At 37.2% G+C, this 24,194-nt stretch overlaps 1 protein-coding gene and 2 non-coding genes across 3 annotated transcripts; all 3 read right to left on the bottom strand.

The window, feature by feature from the left end:
• Window positions 1–9,283: 9,283 nt before the first annotated feature.
• Window positions 9,284–17,291, bottom strand: LOC100367655 (uncharacterized). Its single transcript, XM_078005362.2, has 7 exons — window positions 17,242–17,291; window positions 12,874–13,929; window positions 12,559–12,694; window positions 12,233–12,397; window positions 11,572–11,744; window positions 10,417–10,499; window positions 9,284–10,168 (listed from the first exon to the last, which is right to left on the bottom strand). The coding sequence occupies exons 1-7, from the start codon at window positions 17,267–17,269 to the stop codon at window positions 9,950–9,952; spliced, it is 1,860 nt and encodes a 619-aa protein (XP_077861488.2). The 5' UTR covers window positions 17,270–17,291; the 3' UTR covers window positions 9,284–9,949.
• Window positions 17,292–20,832: 3,541 nt separating this feature from the next.
• On the bottom strand, window positions 20,833–20,914 carry TRNAS-AGA (transfer RNA serine (anticodon AGA)). The gene has a single exon. It is a non-coding gene; the product is annotated as a tRNA-Ser (tRNA).
• Window positions 20,915–22,230: 1,316 nt separating this feature from the next.
• Window positions 22,231–22,312, bottom strand: TRNAA-AGC (transfer RNA alanine (anticodon AGC)). The gene has a single exon. It is a non-coding gene; the product is annotated as a tRNA-Ala (tRNA).
• Between the last annotated feature and the right edge of the window lie 1,882 nt (window positions 22,313–24,194).

The following is a 24,194-nucleotide window of genomic DNA, read 5'->3' as shown; positions in this document are numbered from 1 at the left end:
TTAAATAATTAAAAGCTCTAATTAGATTGTTCAAATTTAAAACTGAACAGATTTTATTTACTAAACATCAGTTAGAATATTTTTTCCTTAAAAAGTTTTTTTTCATCACCAAAGGAGAAAATTAATATTTACTGTATTAATGATCATTGACACAATTTGTTTACGAAATTCATCAGCTGTGACAAGTTACGCACAAAGGAAAGTAATAATCAATGGATTTAATTTTATCTGATTTATAATTCCAGTGAAAATAGTAAAAAGTGTATTCATGCACCAAATGAGAAAATAGCGCCCTCTGTGTTCATGGATATGAATCAGGTCAATAACAATAATTGTGCTTTTTTGTTTCAAAGAGTAAATTTTGTGTACTCATCGTAGTGATTTTATTTTTTGAAAAAAAAAGTATATAACCAAGCAGCAGGTGGTGTCAATGTAAGTAGAAATATCAATAACTTTGATATAATGTTTGAGCATTTTTTTTTTTACAGGACTCTTATAATCAATAAGGTATGATTAATCATAAAATAAAAGTGTTTTTTTAAGGAAACTGCGAGTTGGATAAAAATCACAAATGTGCCCACATTTACCAATATGTACTAGTACTTCTAAGCATGTGCACACTTGTATATTATTGCCTCTTTTTATGTTATTACGAGCCATTTGCTACCACTACACCCATCTTCACATGTGAATTTTTTTTCATGGTTTGATGTAACATTGATTGGACAATTTGTTGCCTATTGTTTTCTACATGGACCCTGCATGGTGAGGTTAGTTCTCTTATTGGGTTCTGACGCTTTGAATATGTGTTTACCGGTTTATCTGGTACGAGTCTACACTAGGGACTGCTAATGTGTATGTTTTCCGTAATGTTGTATATACCGGTATTCTGTGCCGACAGTTGGCAGAGTTTTCATCAAGTCATTTTGGATTCCCATTTGACCTCTCTGTATGGTTTCATAATTTTAATTGTTATAGACTCTGTATGAACGTTTAGTACGGTAAAAGTATAAAACTGCTCTTTGTATGACTAATCGTCTAACAGTTGTACATTTCCTGTAATCTTAATACTTCGTGCAAGTGTACTAATACATTGAGTCATTTATGGCATCTAGTTGTCATGAAATTAACCACTACCAAGGCCGATCCTTATTTCACGCAGAGATTCCAATGCTCTCACTGCTGTCCTCACCACATCATAATTCTATTCGTAGTAGAGAGCAGCTACAATACGGTCTCATCTCCTGTGTCAAACAGTAACCACAGGAAAACTATCTAGACTGATCTGTTGGACTGCTCCACTAGTGCCAAAAGCCCTGCTGTTGTAGATCATATCCAATCACTTGTTGGTCAGAATGCCCTTCATTCCACCACTTCTGACCACCTGTGGAGGGGGCACATGATAAATCAGCAAGCGCTGGGGACGCCTCTCAGTTGTCCCAACACATTAACTGGAAAAAGCTAAGAGCGATTCTTCTCGCACTGCTAGCCTTCTAGCCAGATGTTCAGGGAAGTTCAGAGCCCTTGAGAGGCTGCAATTCAATGACCATTAGCTTACCTCGGTAAGGAGAGAGGTATGCAATTCCTGCTTCTCTGCTATGGAATGAAAATTCTGTATCCATGTGCACAGCATATACTCGGGTGCAAACACATCACAGCGACAACACCATGCTAATACACTACCAAACTTGGAGCAAGTTCAACGGCTCCAGGTGGCAGATCTCATAAAGCATCATGGAATTGTTCAAACTTTCTACATTTTATGGTAACAATTTTATGTGTCAATTTCATGTTCGATTAATTTTTACCTTTCTATTAAACTAAACGCAGTGCTGCACCCATAAACAAAAAATTACCTGAAAGTGCAATGTAGTTTTTTTAATTTATCTCATCAGAAAAAAACAATGTACATGTAGTATTTGTTATATGAATAAACCAACCTTTTTACTTGGGGAACTGTCTTCTGTGCATGTATGTATGGTAGTATTAATTACACATGTCTTCTTTAATAGAATTATTTCAATGTCTTATTTCTTTTGAAAATTAAAAAAAATAATGAAAATGGCTAAAATAAGAGTAATCAAAATGGAGAGTAATCTTGAAAAAAATTAACAACTTGTATCCCTTGCTAAGTGTGGGTTTATACCAACATTTCACTGAGCTGCAATTTACATTGCATTGTCACATGATCAGGTGGACTTGAAACCCCGACTGTGCACCTGACCAGCAAACCAGACAATGCACCTGGCGCTGATAGCCACAGATTAGCCTACTCCTTTTAATTGCATACACTACAGTCATTCCAGGACATTTTGAAAAATTGAACAACAAAATTGAAAATGAAATGGGTGATATTTTTCTACTTTTTTTAAAAGATCGCTTGAATTGGTTAGTTATGTTGACGTCACTGGTTAGCTACCTATCCTCAGTTGAGGGCGCATGCAGCATATAAAAGTCAGGGTAGGGGGTTGTATTTCATGAAAGATATTATATATCAGAGGTGGTTTATTTGATGATGCATGTTGGATATCGCGGCGGGAGCGGATTCCATGCCATGAAATCTCAAGAGAGATGTACAAATAATCGTCTGTATGAATCATATCATCAAACCCGCCAGCGAACTGGCTGAATATACATAAAACCATTCAACAAATGTATCATTACCAACTTGTTGATAGTGTTGGCAAATCTAACCATGTATGTATAGTCTGGTACTATTTATCACACCCCTGTGCTGATATAAACATGTATCATCACGAGCTGATGAATTTTTAGTCCCCATTCGGACGGAGTCCAAAAACGGGGACTTATGTTTTGCCCTGTGTGCGTCCGTCCGTGCGTCCGTCCGTGATCACCTGTATCTCGAACATGCATGGACCGATTATGTTCAAACTTCACTCATACATCACACATTATATGGGACATATGCACATGCATTTTCATGATCCGATTAACGATAGCCGAATAGCGGCCATTTTAAGGCCGAAAATGCATCAAAATCGCACATTTTCACCATTCCGGACCCGGATCTCAGTTATGCATGGACGGATTTCGTTCAAATTTGGTACATACATTAAACATAATAGGACCTTGATGCACGTCATTTTTTTTTTCGGATCCAGTTCGAAATGGCCGACTGGCGGCCATTTTGTTTTAAAGAATTCAGTTCTGGATCCGTATCCGAGACATGTCTGGATTGATCAAGTTCAAACTTCACACACACAAGGTACATCATGTCACAAATATGTATGTGCATTTGTTTCATGATCCCATTAACGATAGCCAAATGGCGGCCGCTTTAAGGCCGAAAATGCATTGAAATCGCACATTTTCACCATTCCGGACCCAGATCTCAGTTATGCATGGACGGATTTCATTCAAATTTGGTACATACATTAAACATAATAGGACCTTGATGCACGTCATTTTTTTTTTCAGATCAAGTTCGAAATGGCCGACTGGCGGCCATTTTGTTTTAAAGAATTCAGTTCTGGATCCGTATCCGAGACATGTCTGGATTGATCAAGTTCAAACTTCACACACACAAGGTACATCATGTCACAAATATGTATGTGCATTTGTTTCATGATCCCATTAACAATAGCCAAATGGCGGCCGCTTTAAGGCCAAAAATGCATTGAAATCGCACATTTTCACCATTCCGAACCCGGATCTCAGTTATGCATGGACGGATTTCATTCAAATTTGGTACTTACATTAAACATAATAGGACCTTGATGCACGTCATTTTTTTTTCCGGATCAAGTTCGAAATGGCCGACTGGCGGCCATTTTCTTAAAGAATTCAGTTCTGGATTCGTATCCAAGACATGTCTGGATTGATCAAGTTCAAACTTCACACACACATGGTGCATCATGTCACAAATAGATATGTGTATTTGTTTCATGATCCGCTTAACAATAGCTGAATGATGGCCATTTTAAGACCGAAAATGCATTAAAATCACGTATTTTCACAATTCCGGAACCAGATCTCAGTCATGCATGGATGGATTTTGTTCAGATTTAGTACAATGTGTTGTACATATGCAGGTGCATTTCGGTCATGATCTGCTTTGAATGTATATGTCACTCAAATATGAACGGAACGGGGACGTGTCATTGACAATGACTTGTTTCCATTAATTTTGGCTAGCTGTGAAGGCTTTCAGTTCATGTGTAAACTATTATCAGTTAAGCCTCATGGTAAGAAGCTAATAAACAGACAAAGTCATTTTTGCTAAGCAGTAGTTTGGTCACTAGTTGTGTAGATTTATATCTTTCCTGGATAGCCACATAGCACTTCATCTGTCATTGGTTACCTTTTTGCAATTTCTAATCGCAGCACATTTTATAACAGTGGCGACCAGATTATATTATTTATGACATATTTTATTATCAATCGTAAAATCTACATTATACCGAAATACATATTAATATTTACCATAATATTTGCGGATGACACGAATTTCCCAACGTATCCGTCCCGTGAATCACTTAACTCGTTGCTAAGTATTTTGTCTAATTTTGCAATTATTTCTGGGTTGAAACCAAATTATGATAAATGCAAAGTCTTGAGGGTTGGGTCTATAAAAAATACAAACTTTACTATTGAAACATCTCATCCTGTTAGCTAAGCTGACGGTTCTGTTGATGTGCTTGGAATACATCTTCCTGTTAATTATTCACAAATAACTACATTGAATTTTAATTATCGCATTGAAAAAGTGAGAAAGTTGTTGCAGCCATGGAAGGGCATGGGTCTGACGGTATATGGTAAAATAACGATTATAAAATCTTTGGCGATTTCGCAATTTACTTACTTGTTTATGTCTCTGCCCTCCCCAGACGCGGCTTTTTAAAAAAAATATGATAATATAGTTTTCCAGTTTTTATGGGGAGGTAAACGTAATTGGGTTAAAAAAGACGATGTCTACAAACCATATGATAAAGGTGGCCTCAACCTAACCAATTTAAGAGAATTCAATGCTGCATTAAAAACAGCTTGGATTCCAAGACTTTATTGTAATACAAAATCTTTCTGTAGTGTATATTACAAAGCTATACTAGGTCAATTTGGCGGTATTTTACTCTTCTTTGCAAATTTAGAAAAAAAAGACCATAGTACTCTCGACCCATTACCCTCCGCTTTTTTGAAAGAAGTTATTTATCCATGGCTGCAATATAACTATACCCCAATTGATAAAATAGATAACATTTTGCAGGAAATAATTTGGAACAATTCCAATGTGCGCATCAACAGGGACCCTATCGTATGGGAACAATTTATAGATGCTGGTATTATCTTTATCAATGATTTAGTCTGTGAGACTTGTACATTTATGAAATATGATGAATTTATTGTAAAGTTTGGTAAGTTATGTACACATCACAAGTATAATCAGTTGGTATCAGCCATTTCATCTACTTGGAAAAAAACAAAGCCGAATAATGAAAAGATTTGGGTATGTATGCCAAATATGCGCAAAAAAACATGGTTAACAGGTGATAAAATTAACAGAGATATTTATACCTATTCATTGAATTTGCATAGTTCAAATGATATCTCTTTGCATATTAATCACTATTGGCATGACATTCTTGACTGCAGCATTCCGTGGAAAATAGTGTTTTTGCTTCCTTACAGGATAACAATGGATCCCAAATTAAGATATTTTCAATACAAGCTTATTATGAAATTTTTTCCATCAAATCGTCTTCTTCACTCATGGAATATGATTGATGATCCTGTATGTACGTTTTGTAAGGAAGTAATAGAAGGACTATTTTCATCTCTTCTGGGATTGCGTTTTTATTTCAAAATTCTGGTCATGCGCATTACAGTGGTATCGTACTATAACACATTCCAACATATCATTAAATGCATTTCTCCTGATGGGTCGATATTACATCTATCGTTGTAAAATATTGGGAAATAATATCAACATGAATTGTTTTAAGCTGTATGTTAAATCTGTGTATACTGTTGAAAATCAAAGTGCATGTATGAACGGAAAGCAATCTGAGCTTGCAGAGAAGTGGGGTACGTTTGTACAATACTTTTAAATATAACAACTACTAGTTGTGAACTCTTTCTTCATTTGCCTGTACATGGGTATACTTTTCTTTTTCTGTATAATGTCGTGTATTTATGTGGTTATCTTCGAAGAAATAAAAAAAAAATATTTACCAGGTATATATATATACCGTATATATATTTTTTATAAAAAGTGTTATCGCTTTGAACTGTTGAAATAAAGTTGATCACGATTCTTGCTGATTGCAGTTTGTTTGTGATATGCATGATGAAGCAATCCAGGTACATGCAGCTGCGAACAGTATCATGTATGAATATAAACATTGATACAGGTTTTGTCATTTATATTTTTAAGGAACTTTCAATCGGTATCGGTAGATCACAATAGGAATGTGAGTTTACTCACTTTATCATTCGTTGTCAGTTAAAATTCATCAAAATCGAAATCTCTGCTGCTACTGGAGTGATATACAGATATGTGACTCAGATCGCTAATACTTGAACTTTTGCTACCACAGAGTTCGCTTTCAACTAGACAGTCAGACCAACCGTTACGACAGACAGCAGACGTGTCCCTTGATCTACGGCCATCGTCTATGCTCCTCACATCAACAATAGAGCTTTCCTTATCAAACTCACCGGTATCTGACAGAACATTTGCCGGTATGGTATCCTTTGAAAGTCCGCTAGTGTACAGTGTGTTTCCTGATTTACTAACTAAAAATGTAGCCGATTTTTCGGGTTTCTTCATCGTGAGAGTATCTTGTGATATTTCCGGTGGTGGTGGAGTAAATATATGGACAACATCGTCATTACTGGGTATAGTCTCTGCTGGCTGTGATGAAGCAGTGTCATGAGACGACTGACGAGAGAGCGACGCGCTTCTGAAATATTAAAATAAAAAAGGCTGTAGAATTCTACCATGCACAAGTGTATAAAGAACACAGTGAGCTGAGATATACTTCCTAATTGTACGACTTTTGATTATTTTAATTTAGTTATTTTCAAATCACATTGCATCTATAAAAGTATGGAGACTGAAGGGCGTCAAATCTATCAAGTCTACAGTATGACGTTATGCAATCTCTGAAACAAAATACAGAGTCACAGAGCAATGAAGGCATTTTTTTAAATTAAAACATTTACTCTATGCAGATCCCAATATTCCAATCAAAACACATCTGAAATTGTTTGATGCTATGGTTAAACCAATTTTACTCTACTGTAGTGAAATCTGGACAAGCGATATTATTAACATGCACTCAACCGACTTGTTTAAACAATCCTTGCCTATGGAAAAATTACATCACAAAGTGTGTAAGTACCTACTACAAGTAAACTGTAAAGCAACAAACTTGGCATGTTTACTTGAACTGGGAAGATATCCACTTTTTATCTCAAGCATCAAACGTATGATTAACTACTGGGTGAAAATGAAACATATGGATGAAAACACTCTGATCTCTGAGGCCTATAAACTTGGTACCAATTTGAAAAAAAAAACACATCAATAATTGGACCACAGGCATTAAAAAGTTGCTGAACCTTTTAGAAATTAGTGGTGTTTACAAAAAAAAAAAACAGTAATAATATTATCACATTAGCCACAAAAAAACTTAAAAATACTGCATAAAAACAATGCATATAATGACAATGAAGGTACCGGTACTAATCAGAAATAAGCTTCGTACCTACAGACAGCTGAGAACTCATTTTACCCTTGAAAAATATCTTGAAATTATTAAAAACTCCATCCACAGATCATCTATGACTAAACTCAGGATAAGTGCCCACATACTTCACATTGAAGTTGGGCGATATCACAACATAGATGTGTCTAATAGAACATGCCCTGTCTGTGACTCCAATGAAACTCAAGATGAAGAACACTTCAATTGTAATCTGTACAATGCTGAAAGAGATGCTTTGTTTGAAAACTTAAATTTATCCGGTAATCTGAAAGCATTTCTCAATAACATCTAAAAAAATCTAAATCTGTCCAAGCAATTGTCAAGTTCATCAGTAACTGTTTTACTAAAAGTGAGAACTCCATGAAAAGCAATTTACCAGCTGCCTCAAAATATTATCAAAAATATTTTTCCTGTTTTATACAAGTATTTTCACTCTATTACTATTTTATTATTCCTTATGTATGTTATTATTCCTTATGTCTTTATCATTATTATAATTATTATTACAACGGTCCGTCCCTCAGCGAACGGTTAAGAAACGTCGAGGAACTGTGATTACTAGTACCGGTATACACAAGTTCCGAGGGCAAGAATGCCTCTTATACAAATACAATACATTTCTTATCATAGTGAAGGAAAAAATGAAGTCATAAAATCCAGAAAACGACAAACACAGCTGCAGTTACCTCAATGCCTAATCATGTTATGACGATGGGGTCATATTCATCACCATTCGAGAGTGATCCCGAGAATAAGTGACTAATGAACCAAAAAGGTGCGTGTACTTACCCCGGCGTTGAAACGTTCTTTGCAGCCATGGACAAACATCCACCCATCATGAGTGGGGGACGTAAACAAAAGTTATCAATATGAAATTGGGGTTTGACAGGGTAACTGTGACGTATCGATGGAACAGCACACGTTCCCATCCGTACTTTCATGGTTATTATGGGCTATGCGCACACGCGGACGATGTTTTGAATGCGCGTTTTGACTCGCAAATGAGCTCGGTGTAAACATATCCCACACAGGTGGGGGGCGCCGGCTGAATAAACGGTCATTGGCTGGCGAATATGTCACGCTTATGGCACAGACAGTGCACATCTACCATTCTGCTACTATGCGGCAAATATCCGTGCGATAACGTATTTTGTGAAATAGTTGCACTGAATCTGAGCTAGCGCTATCTGGGTTTGGTTTTTCATTGTTGATCTAACTTAAAGGGCGGTGCTCGTCGCATGAGCGACATTTGTGCTGATAAACATTGATTTTCCCACAATCCAATGCGCTCTTCTAATGGAAGTATGAGGTTTGACCGGGCGCGACTTGCACTAATTATCGCCAGTCACTCCTTCGATACCTTCCAATCTCCTAAAAATACCTAATTAAAGCTTGGCAACCTCTCAGTTTGTATTCGTTAATCTGCGCAACAGTCAAAGTCGACAAATTTGTTTATATGATACCCATATATCTCGCGCATGCGTGGCGCGACGACTACCGCCCTTTAAGTATGTTTTTTACTATACGTTCCCATCCTGCTTTTCACAGACGAACAGGACGATTTTCAAGTTTATTTCAGAATCATTCATAATGGGTTAGAGAAGCACGTTATATTTTTCGAGATTCAAACATAAATAGCCGACTGGTGGCTATTTTATTTTTGTTCACGTCCACGCTGATCCCTCACTGATTCAATCGCAAATTTGCATACAATTACTACAGCAAAACAGTATCGGATGTAAACCTTAATCTACAACCAATAATAAACCGACTACTACAAAGTTTTCCAGGTAATTTATCATTGGATGTGCCAGCAAAGCAATCTAAATATTATTATATTTAAAAAAAACAAACAATATTTTAAAACTACAATTAATTAAACTATAAAAGATACATGGTTAGGCAAAAATAATAGTTTGTTAAAGTGCAAACGCAACCTTAAATACCTTAAACAACAACGTGATGTACAAATTTAAGTGGGGGGGTCGTCACCTGCGCATGCGCCAGATGACCATAGCGTGTCATTGTTTACAAACAAGCGTCTACCCATGAGCCTTTGCAATTTTAGCGTGTTTTGTTATCGCCGCTTGAGACTCAATTCCCGCGCGTGCGCAGGCGACGACCCTCCCGCTTTAAGAATTCAACAATTCAAAGATAATTCCGGCCAAAGGTTGGCCACAATGGTACACGAAATCGACGACAATTTCTAACTAAAATTGAAACTACAATACATTATTCATCATGAAATCGATTGCCGTCTTTCTTTTCAGTACACGTGCCACTTTATACTGATTGAACGTAGCCGTTGTGTTGTCTACCAGATACTTTTGTAGCGCATCAAATGTTCCAGATTTCACCAGGTAGACTCTAGCTGGCGCTATACTTCCTTTCAAACGGAACGAGTTGTACGCAAACGCCCGACGCCGTAAATTCTGATCGAACTGCAATAAGCAAAACAAATTAATGAAACGATTAATTTTCGCAGTGGTAGTTTTGCAGAGCTCCAAAACGGGAACTATTTTTAGTTATCACCTCGGTGTACATCTTACACGGTGTACATTTGGACGATGTGCTGTGAATAAAATCATACATTAAACACATTAACAGCCATTTATTTATGTAAACTGAAATCCAATTAATTTGGACACGTATTTAAATTTATGTTTGGTGTCGCGTTCGTGAAACCTACCATACTGAGTTCATATTCAGAAAGCTCCAGTCTTCCCTGATCTTGGTTTTCCAGTTCCAGGAATAACACATAATATGGAATTCCTGGTTCACACTGAATATCTATTAATAATGAAACAGGAACAATACAATAAGGAAGATCAATAATATGGAAAAGAACAATATTGATTTGATGACAGTTCTAGTTAGAACGTGACGGGTCATTCCATAAAACCTGCATTTAAGGTATTCGTACTTGGATACCAGATGATCAGATCAGATTTTCGTGACTTTTACAATATGGCTTTATTTTAATGTTCACAATGTAACAATGTATGCTAATCAAACTATTTTACGTTCATGCAACATACAAATGGTAAATACTGACCCATTTATCATTGCTTTCTATGGTACAATGTTCTCAGCACATCAATATTTATGTTGACATACTGTAAAACATGTTGAAAAAGCGGCATGCAATTTTAGCGAATTGTGGTAAAATGACGTAATAGCGAAATGTTGATTTAGCGAATCTCTCTTGTCATTGTTGATTTCTTTGTTTGGCGGCCATTTTGAATTGATAATAAAGTCATTAGCGACATCTTGAATTAGCGAATCAGTTCTCTCGCTAAAATCGCGAAAAAAGACATATTTTACAGTACATAGTTATAGAATATATACTTATGTCTGTTGCCAATTATTAGGATTTGTTTTAATGAAATAATGCGTTAATATGGATTCCCACATCATCGTTTACCATGACCTCTTGTGGCGGCTACTTACTGCCCAGTATATTTGTTCGGGTCCACGGAAAAGAAAACAACTCGGAATCAAAAACGAAAGTTAATGACATGTGCCTAAATTATAAGTTATGTGACACCTTATGAAACAACAAATTGTAATAAACATTTCCCCCTATTCATTGGGTCAAATGCCCGCCATCGTGTTTAAAGGGCGGTAGTCGTCGCGCCACGCATGCGCGAGATATATGGGTCTCATATGAACAAAGATGGCGACTTTGACTCACCAGCGGTAATTAGTGCAAGTCGCGCCCAGGTCAAACCTCATACTTGTGATTTCCATAAGCAGAGCGCGTTGGGTTATGGGAAAATCAATGTTTATAAACCCAAATGTTGCACATGCGCAGCGCGACGACTGCCGCCCTTTAATTTTTAACTGTTTTTAACTGTACCCATACCCGATGCGGACAAATTCAGCATAACACTTTCTGCGCATGTGTAATCCACCAATGAAATCCCAGCTGACCATTGTGATAATGTGTCTTGCAACGCCCCATACACAGCAACCTCAGACGTCTTCTCACTGTGTACGTCTAACAGTTGACCACGTCTGGAAACAGGAAATGTAAAGCACGGGTTAGATACCACATTTTATTTATTTATTTTTGTGCTAGGCGACAGTTCCGGACATTGGATGCCCATGTTGTCTCTTCTTACATTTGTTACTGGTATGTTTTATTTGCAAGTATGATTGCTGATGTTATGCCTAATTATCTGCTCCAATGTGTACCAATAGGCCACTTGCATATTTTGCACGTGATATTCTGTAAGATTACGTCAGCAACTCGCTCCCAATTGACTCGCATCGTTACTGGTTCGTCCAATTGCACTAAGCGAATTCTTGTTACTTATAGCATCGTTTTAATTTCAACATTCACTCGCCATGTAGTGTCGAAATATAGTGTAATATTAATTAATCATTCCAAAACATAAATACGTTAAAGATGGGTGGAAGAGGAACGAGGATGTTAAGCGAAGACACGCATACTGGGCTGACCATGAAATGAAAATGTTTTTTTCTGTATACATATTAGTTACCTGTACATGAACTCTATCGCAGGACAGTTATTATGATAGTGTGCCACCTTAATAACATCGCCAAAACGATATCGATACAACCCGTGCTCATTGGTCAAAACAATTTCATACTCTGCTCCAACCTCGAGTTCATCAGCCAATAAGGTATCAGGTTGAGTTTCGTCACTGAATAGTAAACATAAAGGGATATTTTCAGTACTATATACTAGTATGTTGCTTAAATTAGGTAACATGTTGACAATACATTGATTACATTGATTACTATATACAAAAATGTATAAATTTAACATTTCACCACATATGAACTATACATATTTTCGACTCACCAATGTAGGACTGGGATAAATTCATAAAAATTGGTTTTCGGGTGAAGTACATAGCAAGTGGACGTCTCTAAAGGGGATATATTGACAGCCATAGCGCCCTCTGACGATGAATACCCAGAAGAGATAATCGGAACACCTATTAACAAAACATTGAACAAGTTAGTTATAAAACATAAGGCTCATTGTTCAAGAGTTGTCACATACTAGTAGTTCAAATTGTTTGTCATGCGTGATTGCAGCTAAATCTACTTTCCCGAATTTTCTGCACATTGACGCTATATGTCTAATGTATCCATCATACCTGGTATAACTCACCTGGTGCGTAGTGTTCGTTTATTTTCTTTGCATATGGTTTCATTGATCCTGTATTTATACCACCGATGTAATTTAAGTACGGCCACACCCGTCGGCTGATACCACGAAATCCTTTCTGAAATTCAGTTTTCAGCTCTTTTGCTCTTTCTGGATCAGGTTGTAGCTGTTTATTAATCTCCTCTCTTACTTGAGGAAGAATCTCGAGCTTTGGGTCGATATACCCGTTTTCTATGTCGATCACAAGCTGCGGCCATTTTGTCTCGATTGTAGCGAATAGGCTGTAGACGGACTGTGCGAACATACCGTTGATAATTCCCACAGTGCGGTCCTTAAGTCCGAACAAACAGTGGAGGTACATGCATTGTGGCTCATTAGTTACTTTTAATATCGACGAGGGCGAGGTTTCGACACAGTCCATAATCTTGTTCAACACTAATCCCCATACAGACCCTGGCCGCAGGCCCGACGCAGGCCCCATTGGAAGCCCGCCCTCGGATACACGTGGTTTGCTGTCAAACTTTATCCATAGCATTTTCTGTAAATTTTTCGTTTGCGGCATTAAACGATATATCTCCGAAATCGCTGTCATTGCAAGAATTATATAGTGTCGGAAATATTTTGTAGATGCCGGGAACATTGAGCCTGAGCCGGTAGTACCCGACGTTAATAGTATGCGTACGATTTTATTTGTCGTGAGAACATTCTGTACCCCCATAGCAGCTCGGTCAATATAATTTTTGTACGACTCGTACCGCGTCAGTGGATGCATTCTACGGAAATCTTCCGTCGTTCGAAAGCGAGGAAAATCGAATTTTCTGCCGTACTCAGTGTCAGCATTGTGACGCAAGATATATCGTAATAGCTCTTCTTGTACCTGTCCACACTTTTGCGTATCTGATTCGAATTGCTGACGCACCCGTTTTCCAATAACATTGTTGCATTGTATAAAGAGATAGTGCCAAAAGGCGGAGATGTAGTCATGTGAAAGACAGGTCCGTTCCTTCGCAAAACTTAATGCCAAAATGCCGAAGACGACTGTAAATATAGCAGCGACACCTAGACACAAAACATTAAACAAATAAGTTATTTAAGGTAGCGGGACTATTATTTGCATACTTGTTTTCATCCTCTAATTGTGACTAAATGACTACAAATAGACCCAGGAAAGTATATTATATATTTTTAGAATCGCCAGACTTCAAGCTTTTCACAAGTGTATTTTGCATGCCCGTATCTGCATTCTACGACGCGTTACTCAACCAAAGGTGAAAAATTACGTTTTCTGTAAAAAAAAATAATTACGCATTTATGCTGGCGATAAGAAGTATTTTTTTCACTTTTCCTAGTTGTTCAATAGTCTGGTAAATTGAATGTGTCTGGTCAGTTTTATTCAAGCAACGCGTTTTAAAAAATAGTGTGCTGAATTTCAATTACTGTTTTAGTCGCATTGCCCCCAACTCAAACCACAACTCGTTGGTAAATAATCGATGAAATAGTTTGTCTGGACACATTCAAGTTCCTCTCACTGTGCAAATTTGGTGTTAATCCGACGACAATAAGTATACGTTATTTTTTGTTAAAGACCTTGTATTTTGAAAAACATAAACTCCTAGAAAACGTCCATGAAGGAACAGCAAAGATTTTCAAGCTTGTTTATCGGCACAATCAATTTGTTTTCCCATCAAGGTCTGTTTTAACATGTGTAGGGACATCCAAATGTGTAAGGCTATTGGAAACCAAAAAAAATAAAGGAATGGAATAGCTATAATTGGATAAATTCGGCATATGAAAACACCAAAATCAATGATTTTTTTCAGTGGCTGTGTGAGCTTGTGTCTGACACATTCATATGCAAATGACTAATCTGTGAAACAAATAGGGGCGGAGAAAAACCACTCAAATGTTTGGAAACACTCATTGTGTGTCAGATAGCTACTGATAACACATCCTAACATTGCTTTGTCTTGAGTTTATCTTTGAAACTTATAGGCACACAGATTAAACCTGTGTTGTTGATTTTGGAAAACACTACTGAGGCTGCCTTGCTTCCCTTCAGAAAATCTACATTTTAACCAACTTACATGACATTCTATATACTGTTGACTTTATCACATGAAAGTTTATAGTGCATTTCATCAATTAATAAATAAATGTGAAAATCGTAATTTTCAACACAAATAATAGTCTCGCTACCTTAAGAATAAGTAATACACCTTCTCTGTAAACAGCGCCCTCTAGTGACGACAATTTTTTGTGACGTAAATGATGACACGAAGCCCTTCGAAATGTCGAAATCGTCTTTATCTGTAGCCGTCCATCAATGAACTTAGTTTTTTGAGAGATTTTATTATTCTGGGCGATGAACGACTACATAATTATACATAGTTGTCGATTTGGGACATTGTCTTCACCCGTATGATAGACGTTAGTTTGACGCCACGGAAGCACTTCGTCATTAGAAGGAGCGATAGCAGTTGTGGGCAGAGTCTTGTAAACGTCATTTGGGCGGAGTTTATTTATTGGTTTACTCTAATCGACCACTGGCATAAGAATATTAAGTTTACTTCACCAGAATAACACCCCATTTGTCATGAACAGTACAATACAATTGAAGAAATAAAGTAAGCTGATGAACGAACCAAATTCCCAAACAGATCACACATTAAATGCTCTACCTGGTGAGGTATTGGGTACATCGCGAACATCGCGCCTGGCCAACCTTTTCAACTCCAGACGGTACACCTAGATGCGCGGTTTTAACCAAGGTGCAAGGTCTGGTTAATCTAGTACAGCAACTATCAAACATACGCTTTGAAAATTAATAAAACCCCATATACGATCCTTGGTTACTAAGTTTAATCAATAATCAAGGTCAAACACCAGTGTAGAAATTACGTTACAAAATCTGAATTCAAACTGTTTTAAACCACAAATTAACCCTCATCAACAGCTTGCTATCCACATATCTTGGTCCAGTTATCTATGGGTGAAAGCAAACCCCAAATTAGACTTTCATACAGTCTCTTGTTTGTTTTTCAAATACAATAAAGTAAGCGTGAGTGTACAAATGGTGACGCCGGTGATGATTGTCTACCGGTCTGGTACTCAGTCACTGTGATGCAATGACTAGCAGGCTCAATAAAGTTCCACCAATCAGCGTCAAGGTCAACATTGAAGTTGAATTTTCATAAACTAACAATCGTCTCGAAACTTATATTTCACAATATTCTTAACGTTTTTTTATGATGACATTGCAAGACAGCGTCGAAGGTGCGCTAAATATACATGCACTAGACTCACTATGATTAAAATAAGATCTTAGTTTTGGCTTTTTTTTTGTATATTTATTTAATTTTATTTTGATCTAGTATTTATTTTTTGAAGTTTGTGTGAGTGGTTTGTGGTTTATCAAATCACCGACAACCAACTCATTTTCTTCACAGGAAATCATGCATTGGCCAGCTTAAACAGTCTTCTACGGTTATCCGTTTTTTTCTATTTTTGACCCACAATGCAATTTTCTCTCCCGAATCCTCGGCGATATAGTTGTGATGTTCGTTTTTGTTGGCGTGCTAGTAATCGTTTGTCCATGATCTTGAACGAATGTGAACTTATATGTATGCATGCTCCTCCCATCAAATCCTGTTATATGTAAATTACGTCAATTTGTGACGTAATTGCAATGCTCGTTAATATTAATAGCAAGGGAACCCTTGCAAAGAACACAAGTCTCTTGTCTGTTTCGCGGTAAGTCTACTTTCGCCATTTATACACCCAGGTACCAGGTAATATACTACTAGTATTTCAATGAAAAACAACAAACAAGAGACTGTATGTAAGTCTCATCCCAAGTGGAAAACTTTATCAATCTAAAATTAGTTTAAACATTCTGACACAAAAATGTACCGTGACTAATGGCATAGAAACCCGGTCGAAAAATAAACATATTAGCTCCTTCTCAATTGTTATTTTCCGGAAGTAAAACATTGTATATGACATACTAAAAAAAACACATAAAAATGGGAAATATAACCCCCCTCTCCCCACAGACAATCATTCACCATTTTCGAATGACTTGCGTTTCTCGTGCGACATTTTTAATGAACGACCCGGAAAGCTCCTAAAACAACCTAGCTTTGGCAAGACGTTTTGATAACAAGGTTAATAGTGATCACATGACCATATTTCAGATGACCTTAAATAGAAGATAATGACCTTGGGAATGCAAATACACCGTCACGATGTTGTTTTGATATTTCAACCAGGTATACCTAGCAATTAGATTATCTTGTAGCCAGGTACCATAGTCTTTCATCTGTAGTAGGTTGGCTGCAAGGAGTGTGGTAGTCGAGTGTTTAAAATTCTTACCTGATAGAAAAATATAAACCGGGGTCATTAGACTCAGTTCACGACCAACCACGTAGTGTACAAGTAAATGTACCAATGTCACCCCAGAACAGAGACTGTAGACTACACCGCGTCCAACGGTCAGCAAGCGGCTCATTCTCGTCGCTGATTTGGTTATTTCTTCAGTTTTATATTTCTTCAAGAATATCCAGGCGAGGTAATTCACCGTAGCGATTTGCGTTTGTATTGGTGTTTGTACACACCCCCGTAACGAACTTGTTGACTCTCTGTTGACCTCGTAGACATTTACATGTAAATTGCTTACTTCACCATAGATAAATAAGGCTTACAAGAAAATTTTGTCAAAAAATAAATTATGTATTGCGTATTTGGCAACGGATTTTTGACTTTTATGATTTTTGACACAAATCACGCAATGCACATACCAGTATATAAAGTTATGGCGAATTAAGTTAATTAATATAAATGTTAGTGGCGGATATCTTCAGTCAGTGAGACAATCAAACACACATACAGACAGACACACATACAGGTAGATAGAAAGAAAGACAGAGACTAGTTCATAAAATAACATACTAAATAACATACTACCGCAATATGTGGTGATTCATATATCAAATCATATCATTTTACCTTATCTTCAAAGGCATTGACGACTACGATGTTTTGAAGGGCTTTTGAAAATGTCTTTCCGTTGTCAATTTGTTTGTATTTATGTCAGTCATAAATTTGTTTATCGTCGTGAGTTTATTTGTCCGATGTATATTCATAACAACGTTTCGTCTGAATTGAATGATTTTTTAACAAGCACACATTTTTAACAAAGACTTATCAGATAAGTATGCAGTGTATTTACAACAACTATATCATGTTTACTGCCCAGCACAACATAAGCTCAATATGTGGGCAGGCATCTAAGCTTCCATATTGTGCATTTCATTTGGTATGAGTCAGATATTTAAGACTGCGTAGATCTAATCTTTTGTTTGTGAAAAAGATATTTAAGACTGCGTAGATCTAATCTTTTGTTTGTGAAAAAGGGTGCAATAGGGGTTAAGTAGATTCATTCCAGGGTTCAATTGGGGGGTGCTAACACACACTCACACGTAGGCGATACATTTTCTATTATGACTCGAAAAAGGATATTCAGCATTCTTACACATTAGTTTTTGAGGATTTGCATAAGTGACTTAAAATCCGACTTATGTTTTTATTTGGGTTGCATAGCAACTGTCAATTGCCAACACTTCAAAGTACGGCGACGTCATTTATTCAGAATTGCTATTCAAACTTTGAAGTAATTCAGTTGATTTTGTATAACTACATATCTTATCGTCTTATATTAATCTGCTGCATGTAAGGGACGTGTTCCACAGTGTTCATGGGTAACATAGAAATAGCCTAGCCTACATGTAAGATGTCTATATAGTCCGTGTGGAAATGTAAGCGGCGTGTTAAAACTATTCCACATTGTTAACGTAGAAATATCCTGGCTTACTTGTACGCTGCTGATTGTTAGTGTCCACTGGCTTGCATGTAAGCGACGTGTTGAAATCATTCCACATTGTTCACTGGTAACGTAGAGATACACACCTTAAATAGACATAGACGGCAGTATTCGAACCTGCGCGGGCAGAGCCCAATGGATTTCTAGTCCATCGCCTTAACCACTCGGCCAAGACTACTGCTATGTTGTATTGTTGAACACTGCAATGGGATCGTCAATTTTTTTCCATTAAGTAAGTAATCTCAGCAATAGACGTTTACTGTCTTTAAGTCAGTGAAACTGTAAAATGATTCAAAATTACGCCAAGTACGTGGATTGTGTATATTGTTAACATTGACCTCACGTGCGCACATTCGGTTCACACGCCGGTGCACTATTGTTTAAAATCAACAACTCGCATGTTTAGGGTAGAGATTATAAACATATATTACAGGAATTTGATAAATAGATTGTTTACTTATAGGGGAAGTCAAGCCAAACAGCACAATTCTCCCTAAATAAAAACCTCCACAAATGTAGGAGAATGCAATTTACATTTTTGTCACTTTTCATTCTCTAGATATTCAATTTTTCATCAGTATTATGTAGTCTGCCATCTTGATTTTCCAGAAAAGGATTGTGGGTAAAGTGTGAAATCATATCCTCTATTTTGAAAAATTGAGAAAATGTATCCATCTTATTCTATAACGTGAGTAATACTAATGCAATTTTTTGCAAATTTTCAGTGTGCATATTACTCGTGTATATAATTATGGTAATGGATTTTTAAAATGTTACAAATACACATAAAGTGAAGATATTGCCAAAAACGTAAAAACAGTCAAACTCATTATTTTAATCTTTAAAAGTAGAATGGCACTTTTTTGTTCCCTTTTTGTGGTCAACAGGTTATATATCACCCGTATAATCTACTCACATTGATAAATTGTATACAATATATGGAAATTTGAGCATTTTGTGGCAAAACACAAAAATGAATATTTACAGTTCTGTTGTCATGACAACTATTTTTATATGCATGTTTCGCACCGGAGCATACATGCTACCATGTTGTAAACTTTCAGCCAATTTTAAGTTCAATTTTTGAAGTTATAGATGAAATAATTTTCTCAATTGCTGACAACAGTGGATACGATGTCATACTTTACCCATAATCCTTTGCTGAAGAATCAAGATGGTGGACTACATAAATTAATGAAAAGTAATCTATCTAGAGAATGAATAGTGATATAAAAAAGCGGTAAATTGCATGTTCTCACATTTGCCGAGCTCTTTCATCTGGAAGTATTATGTTAGATTTGACTTTTCCTTTATTGTATTTAGTAATGGCAACTTTGCAAGGAATTAACCGTGAGACATATCTCTGGTAAGCACGTGGTGTGCCAACGATTTCAGCGATTGACTGGTCTCATGTTTACTCTGCCACGCCTTAGAGACTTGACTTTGGCCAGGGGTACCGGGGAATCTGATTTCGCATAAGTATGAAAAGACTTTGCCCCCCCCCCCAAGAAAAAAACAAAACAAACAATCCCCTTCCATCATCTGAAAATACAGTGACCGCCCCAAGAAATTTTGAATTTATGTTACTTGTAGATTCGTAGTGATTAGCTTCACAGTGGGTAGGACTTTGTCAGAGTAATTGGTCGTTTCATCGGAGTTGAGAATTAATGTCATTAACAACTGATGTTAATCTGGGAATACCATTTATGTTTCGTGAAGTTGCTCTGGCAGGAGTTCCTAAATAAGACCCATGCTCTGATATTATCACCTAGTTTCTTACCTCGACCAAGGAATATTTAAACTAAACATTTATAGAATGGGCTTTGCATCATGCATTCTTGTTATACTGTTTTAGTGACATAGTGTAAGTATTAGTGTTCAAGTTTTATTCTCCCTGGTGTGGGAAATAGCAAGTATAATTAAAAATGACGACAAAGGTGAACAACATTTATGCTAATTACTATATCACCACTTGGTTTTTGTGTGTGAATTAATGGTGATGGCTACGAAAATTGAGACTAAATCGATATCGATAAGATTCCAGCGACGCCATCGATGAACCCCAAAACACTACCCTAAATAGACGTAGTCGGCAGGATTCGAACCTGCGCGGGCAGAGCCCAATGGATTTCTAGTCCATCGCCTTAACCACTCTGCCACGACTACTTCTATGTTGTACTTTTTAACACAGCAATGGGATCGAAAAATTTTGGAGTCATCACATAAGTAATGTGCGCCAACATTGATATCAACAATAGACGTTTACTGACTCAATGAAACTTTCAAATAATTCAAAATTAGGCTATATAAGGGAATTGTGTTTATTGCTACACTTGCATTTCGAGTATACATACCCTAAATAGACGTAGTCGGCAGGATTCGAAACTGCGCGGGCATAGCCCAATGGATTTCTAGTCCATCGCCTTAACCATTCGGCCACGACTACTGTTATGTTGTACTTTTTAACACAGCAATGGGATCGATAAATTTTGGAGTCATCACATAAGTAATGTGCGCCAACATTGATATCAACAATAGACGTTTACTGACTCAATGAAACTTTCAAATAATTCAAAATTAGGCTATATAAGGGAATTGTGTTTATTGCTACACTTGCATTTCGAGTATACATACCCTAAATAGACGTAGTCGGCAGGATTCGAAACTGCGCGGGCATAGCCCAATGGATTTCTAGTCCATCGCCTTAACCATTCGGCCACGACTACTGTTATGTTGTACTGTTTAACACAGCAATGGGATTGCAAAATTTTGCAATGATCACGTAAGTAATGTGCGCCAACATTGACATCAATATTAGACGTTTACTGTCTCAATAAAACTTTCAAATAATACAAAATTAGGCCAAGTAGAGAAATTGTGTTTATTGCTACACTTGATTTCGAGTATACATACCCTAAATAGACGTAGTCGACAGGATTCGAACCTGCGCGGCCATAGCCCAATGGATTTCTAGTCCATCGCCTTAACCCTCGGCCACGACTACTGCTAAGTTGTACTGTTTAACACAGCAATGGGATCGACAAATTTTGGAATCATCACATAAGTAATGTGCGCCAACATTGATATCAACAATAGACGTTTACTGTCTGAATGAAACTTTCAAATAATTCAAAATTACGCCATATAAGGGAATTGTGTTTATTGCTACACTTGTATTTCGAGTATACATACCCGAAATAGACGTAGTCGGCAGGATTCGAACGTACGCGAGCAGAGCCCAATGGATTTCTAGTCCATCGCCTTAACCATTCGGCCACGACTACTGCTATGTTGTACTGTTTAACACAGCAATGGGATCGACAAATTTTGGAATCATCACGTAAGTAATGTGCGCCAACATTGATATCAACAATAGACGTTTACTGTCTCAATGAAACTTTCAAATAATTCAAAATTAGGCCAAGTAGAGAAATTGTGTGTATTGCTACACTTGCATTTCGAGTATACACACCCTAAATAGACGTAGTCGACATAATTCGAACCTGCGCTGGCAGAGCCCAATGGATTGCTAGTCCATCGCCTTAACCACTCGGCCACGACTACTGCTATGTTGTACTGTTTAACACAGCAATGGGATCGACAAATTTTGGAATCATCACATAAGTAATGTGCGCCAACATTGACATCAAAAATAGACGTTTACTGTCTCAATGAAACTTTCAAATAATTCAAAATTAGGCCAAGTAAAGAAATTGTGTTTATTGCTACACTTGCATTTCGAGTAAACATACCCTAAATAGACGTTGTCGTCAGGATTCGAACCTGCGCGGGCAGAGCCCTATGGATTTCTAATCTATCGCCTAACCACTCGGCCACGACTACTGCAATGTTGTGCTGTTTAACACAGCAATGGGATGGACAAATTTTGGAATCATCACATAAGTAATGTGGGCCAACATTGATATGAACAATAGACGTTTACTGTCTCAATGAAACTTTCAAATAATTCAAAATTAGACTATATAAGGGAATTGTGTTTAATGCTACACTTGCATTACGAGTATACATACCCTAAATAGACGTAGTCAGCAGGATTCGAACCTGCGCGGGCAGAGCCCAATGGCTTTCTAGTCCATCGCCTTAACCACTCGGCCACGACTACTGCTATGTTGTAATGTTTAACACAGCAATGGGATCGACAAATTTTGGAATCATCACATAAGTAATGTGCGCCAACATTGATATCAACAATAGACGTTTACTGTCTGAATGAAACTTTCAAATAATTCAATATTAGGCCAAGTAGAGAAATTGTGTTTATTGCTACACTTGCATTTCGAGTAAACATACCCTAAATATACGTAGTCAGCAGGATTCGAACCTGCGCGGGCAGAGCCCAATGGCTTTCTAGTCCATCGCCTTAACCACTCGGCCACGACTACTGCTATGTTGTCCTGTTCAACACTGCAATGGGATCGACGAATTTTGGAATCATCACATAAGTAATGTGGGCCAACATTGATATGAACAATAGACGTTTACTGTCTCAATGAAACTTTCAAATAATTCAAAATTAGACTATATAAGGGAATTGTGTTTATTGCTACACTTGCATTTCGAGTATACACACCATAAATAGACGTAGTCAGCAGGATTTTAACCTGCACGGGCAGAGCCCAATGGATTTCTAGTCCATCGCCTTAACCACTCTGCCACGACTACTGCTATGTTGTACTGTTTAACACAGCAATGGGATCGATACATTTTGGAATCATCACATAAGTAATGTGCGCCAACATTGATATCAACAATAGACGTTTACTGACTCAATGAAACTTTCAAATAATTCAAAATTAGGCTATATAAGGGAATTGTGTTTATTGCTACACATGCATTTCGAGTAAACTTACCCTAAATAGACGTAGTCGGCAGGATTCGAAACTGCGCGGGCAGAGTCCAATGGATTTCTAGTCCATCGCCTTAACTATTCGGCCACGACTACTGCTATGTTGTACTGTTTAACACAGCAATGGGATCGCAAAATTTTGCAATGATCACGTAAGTAATGTGCGCCAACATTGACATCAATATTAGACGGTTACTGTCTCAATGAAACTGTCAAATAATTCAAAATTAGTCCAAGTAGATAAATTGTGTTTATTGCTACACTTGCATTTCGAGCTTACAGGACGTAGTCGACATTATTCGAACCTGCGCTGGCAGAGCCCAATGGATTTCTAGTCCATCCGCCACGACTACTGCTAAGTTGTACTGTTTAACACAGCAATGGGATCGACAAATTTTGGAATCATCGCATAAGTAATGTGCGCCAACATTGACATCAATATTAGACGTTTACTGTCTGAATGAAACTTTCAAATAATTCAAAATTAGGCTATATAAGGGAATTGTGTTTATTGCTACACTTGCATTACGAGTATACATACCCTAAATAGACGTAGTCGGCAGGATTCGACCCTGGGCG

The sequence above is a fragment of the Saccoglossus kowalevskii genome, chromosome 4 (genome assembly GCF_978046115.1).
Source record: "Saccoglossus kowalevskii chromosome 4, keSacKowa6.1, whole genome shotgun sequence".
In the NCBI taxonomy this organism is placed as follows: domain Eukaryota; kingdom Metazoa; phylum Hemichordata; class Enteropneusta; family Harrimaniidae; genus Saccoglossus; species Saccoglossus kowalevskii.
This window is presented reverse-complemented; position numbering and strand designations above follow the sequence as displayed.

Coding starts and splice junctions, on each gene's coding strand:
- LOC100367655 (XM_078005362.2), bottom strand. CDS start 17,269: ATGACCCCGGTTTATATTTTTCTATCAG. Junction 13,930..17,241: donor GGTTTATATTTTTCTATCAG/GTAAGAATTTTA, acceptor TTTTGTGTCTAG/GTGTCGCTGCTATATTTACA. Junction 10,169..10,416: donor CTGAATATGAACTCAGTATG/GTAGGTTTCACG, acceptor TGCTTATTGCAG/TTCGATCAGAATTTACGGCG.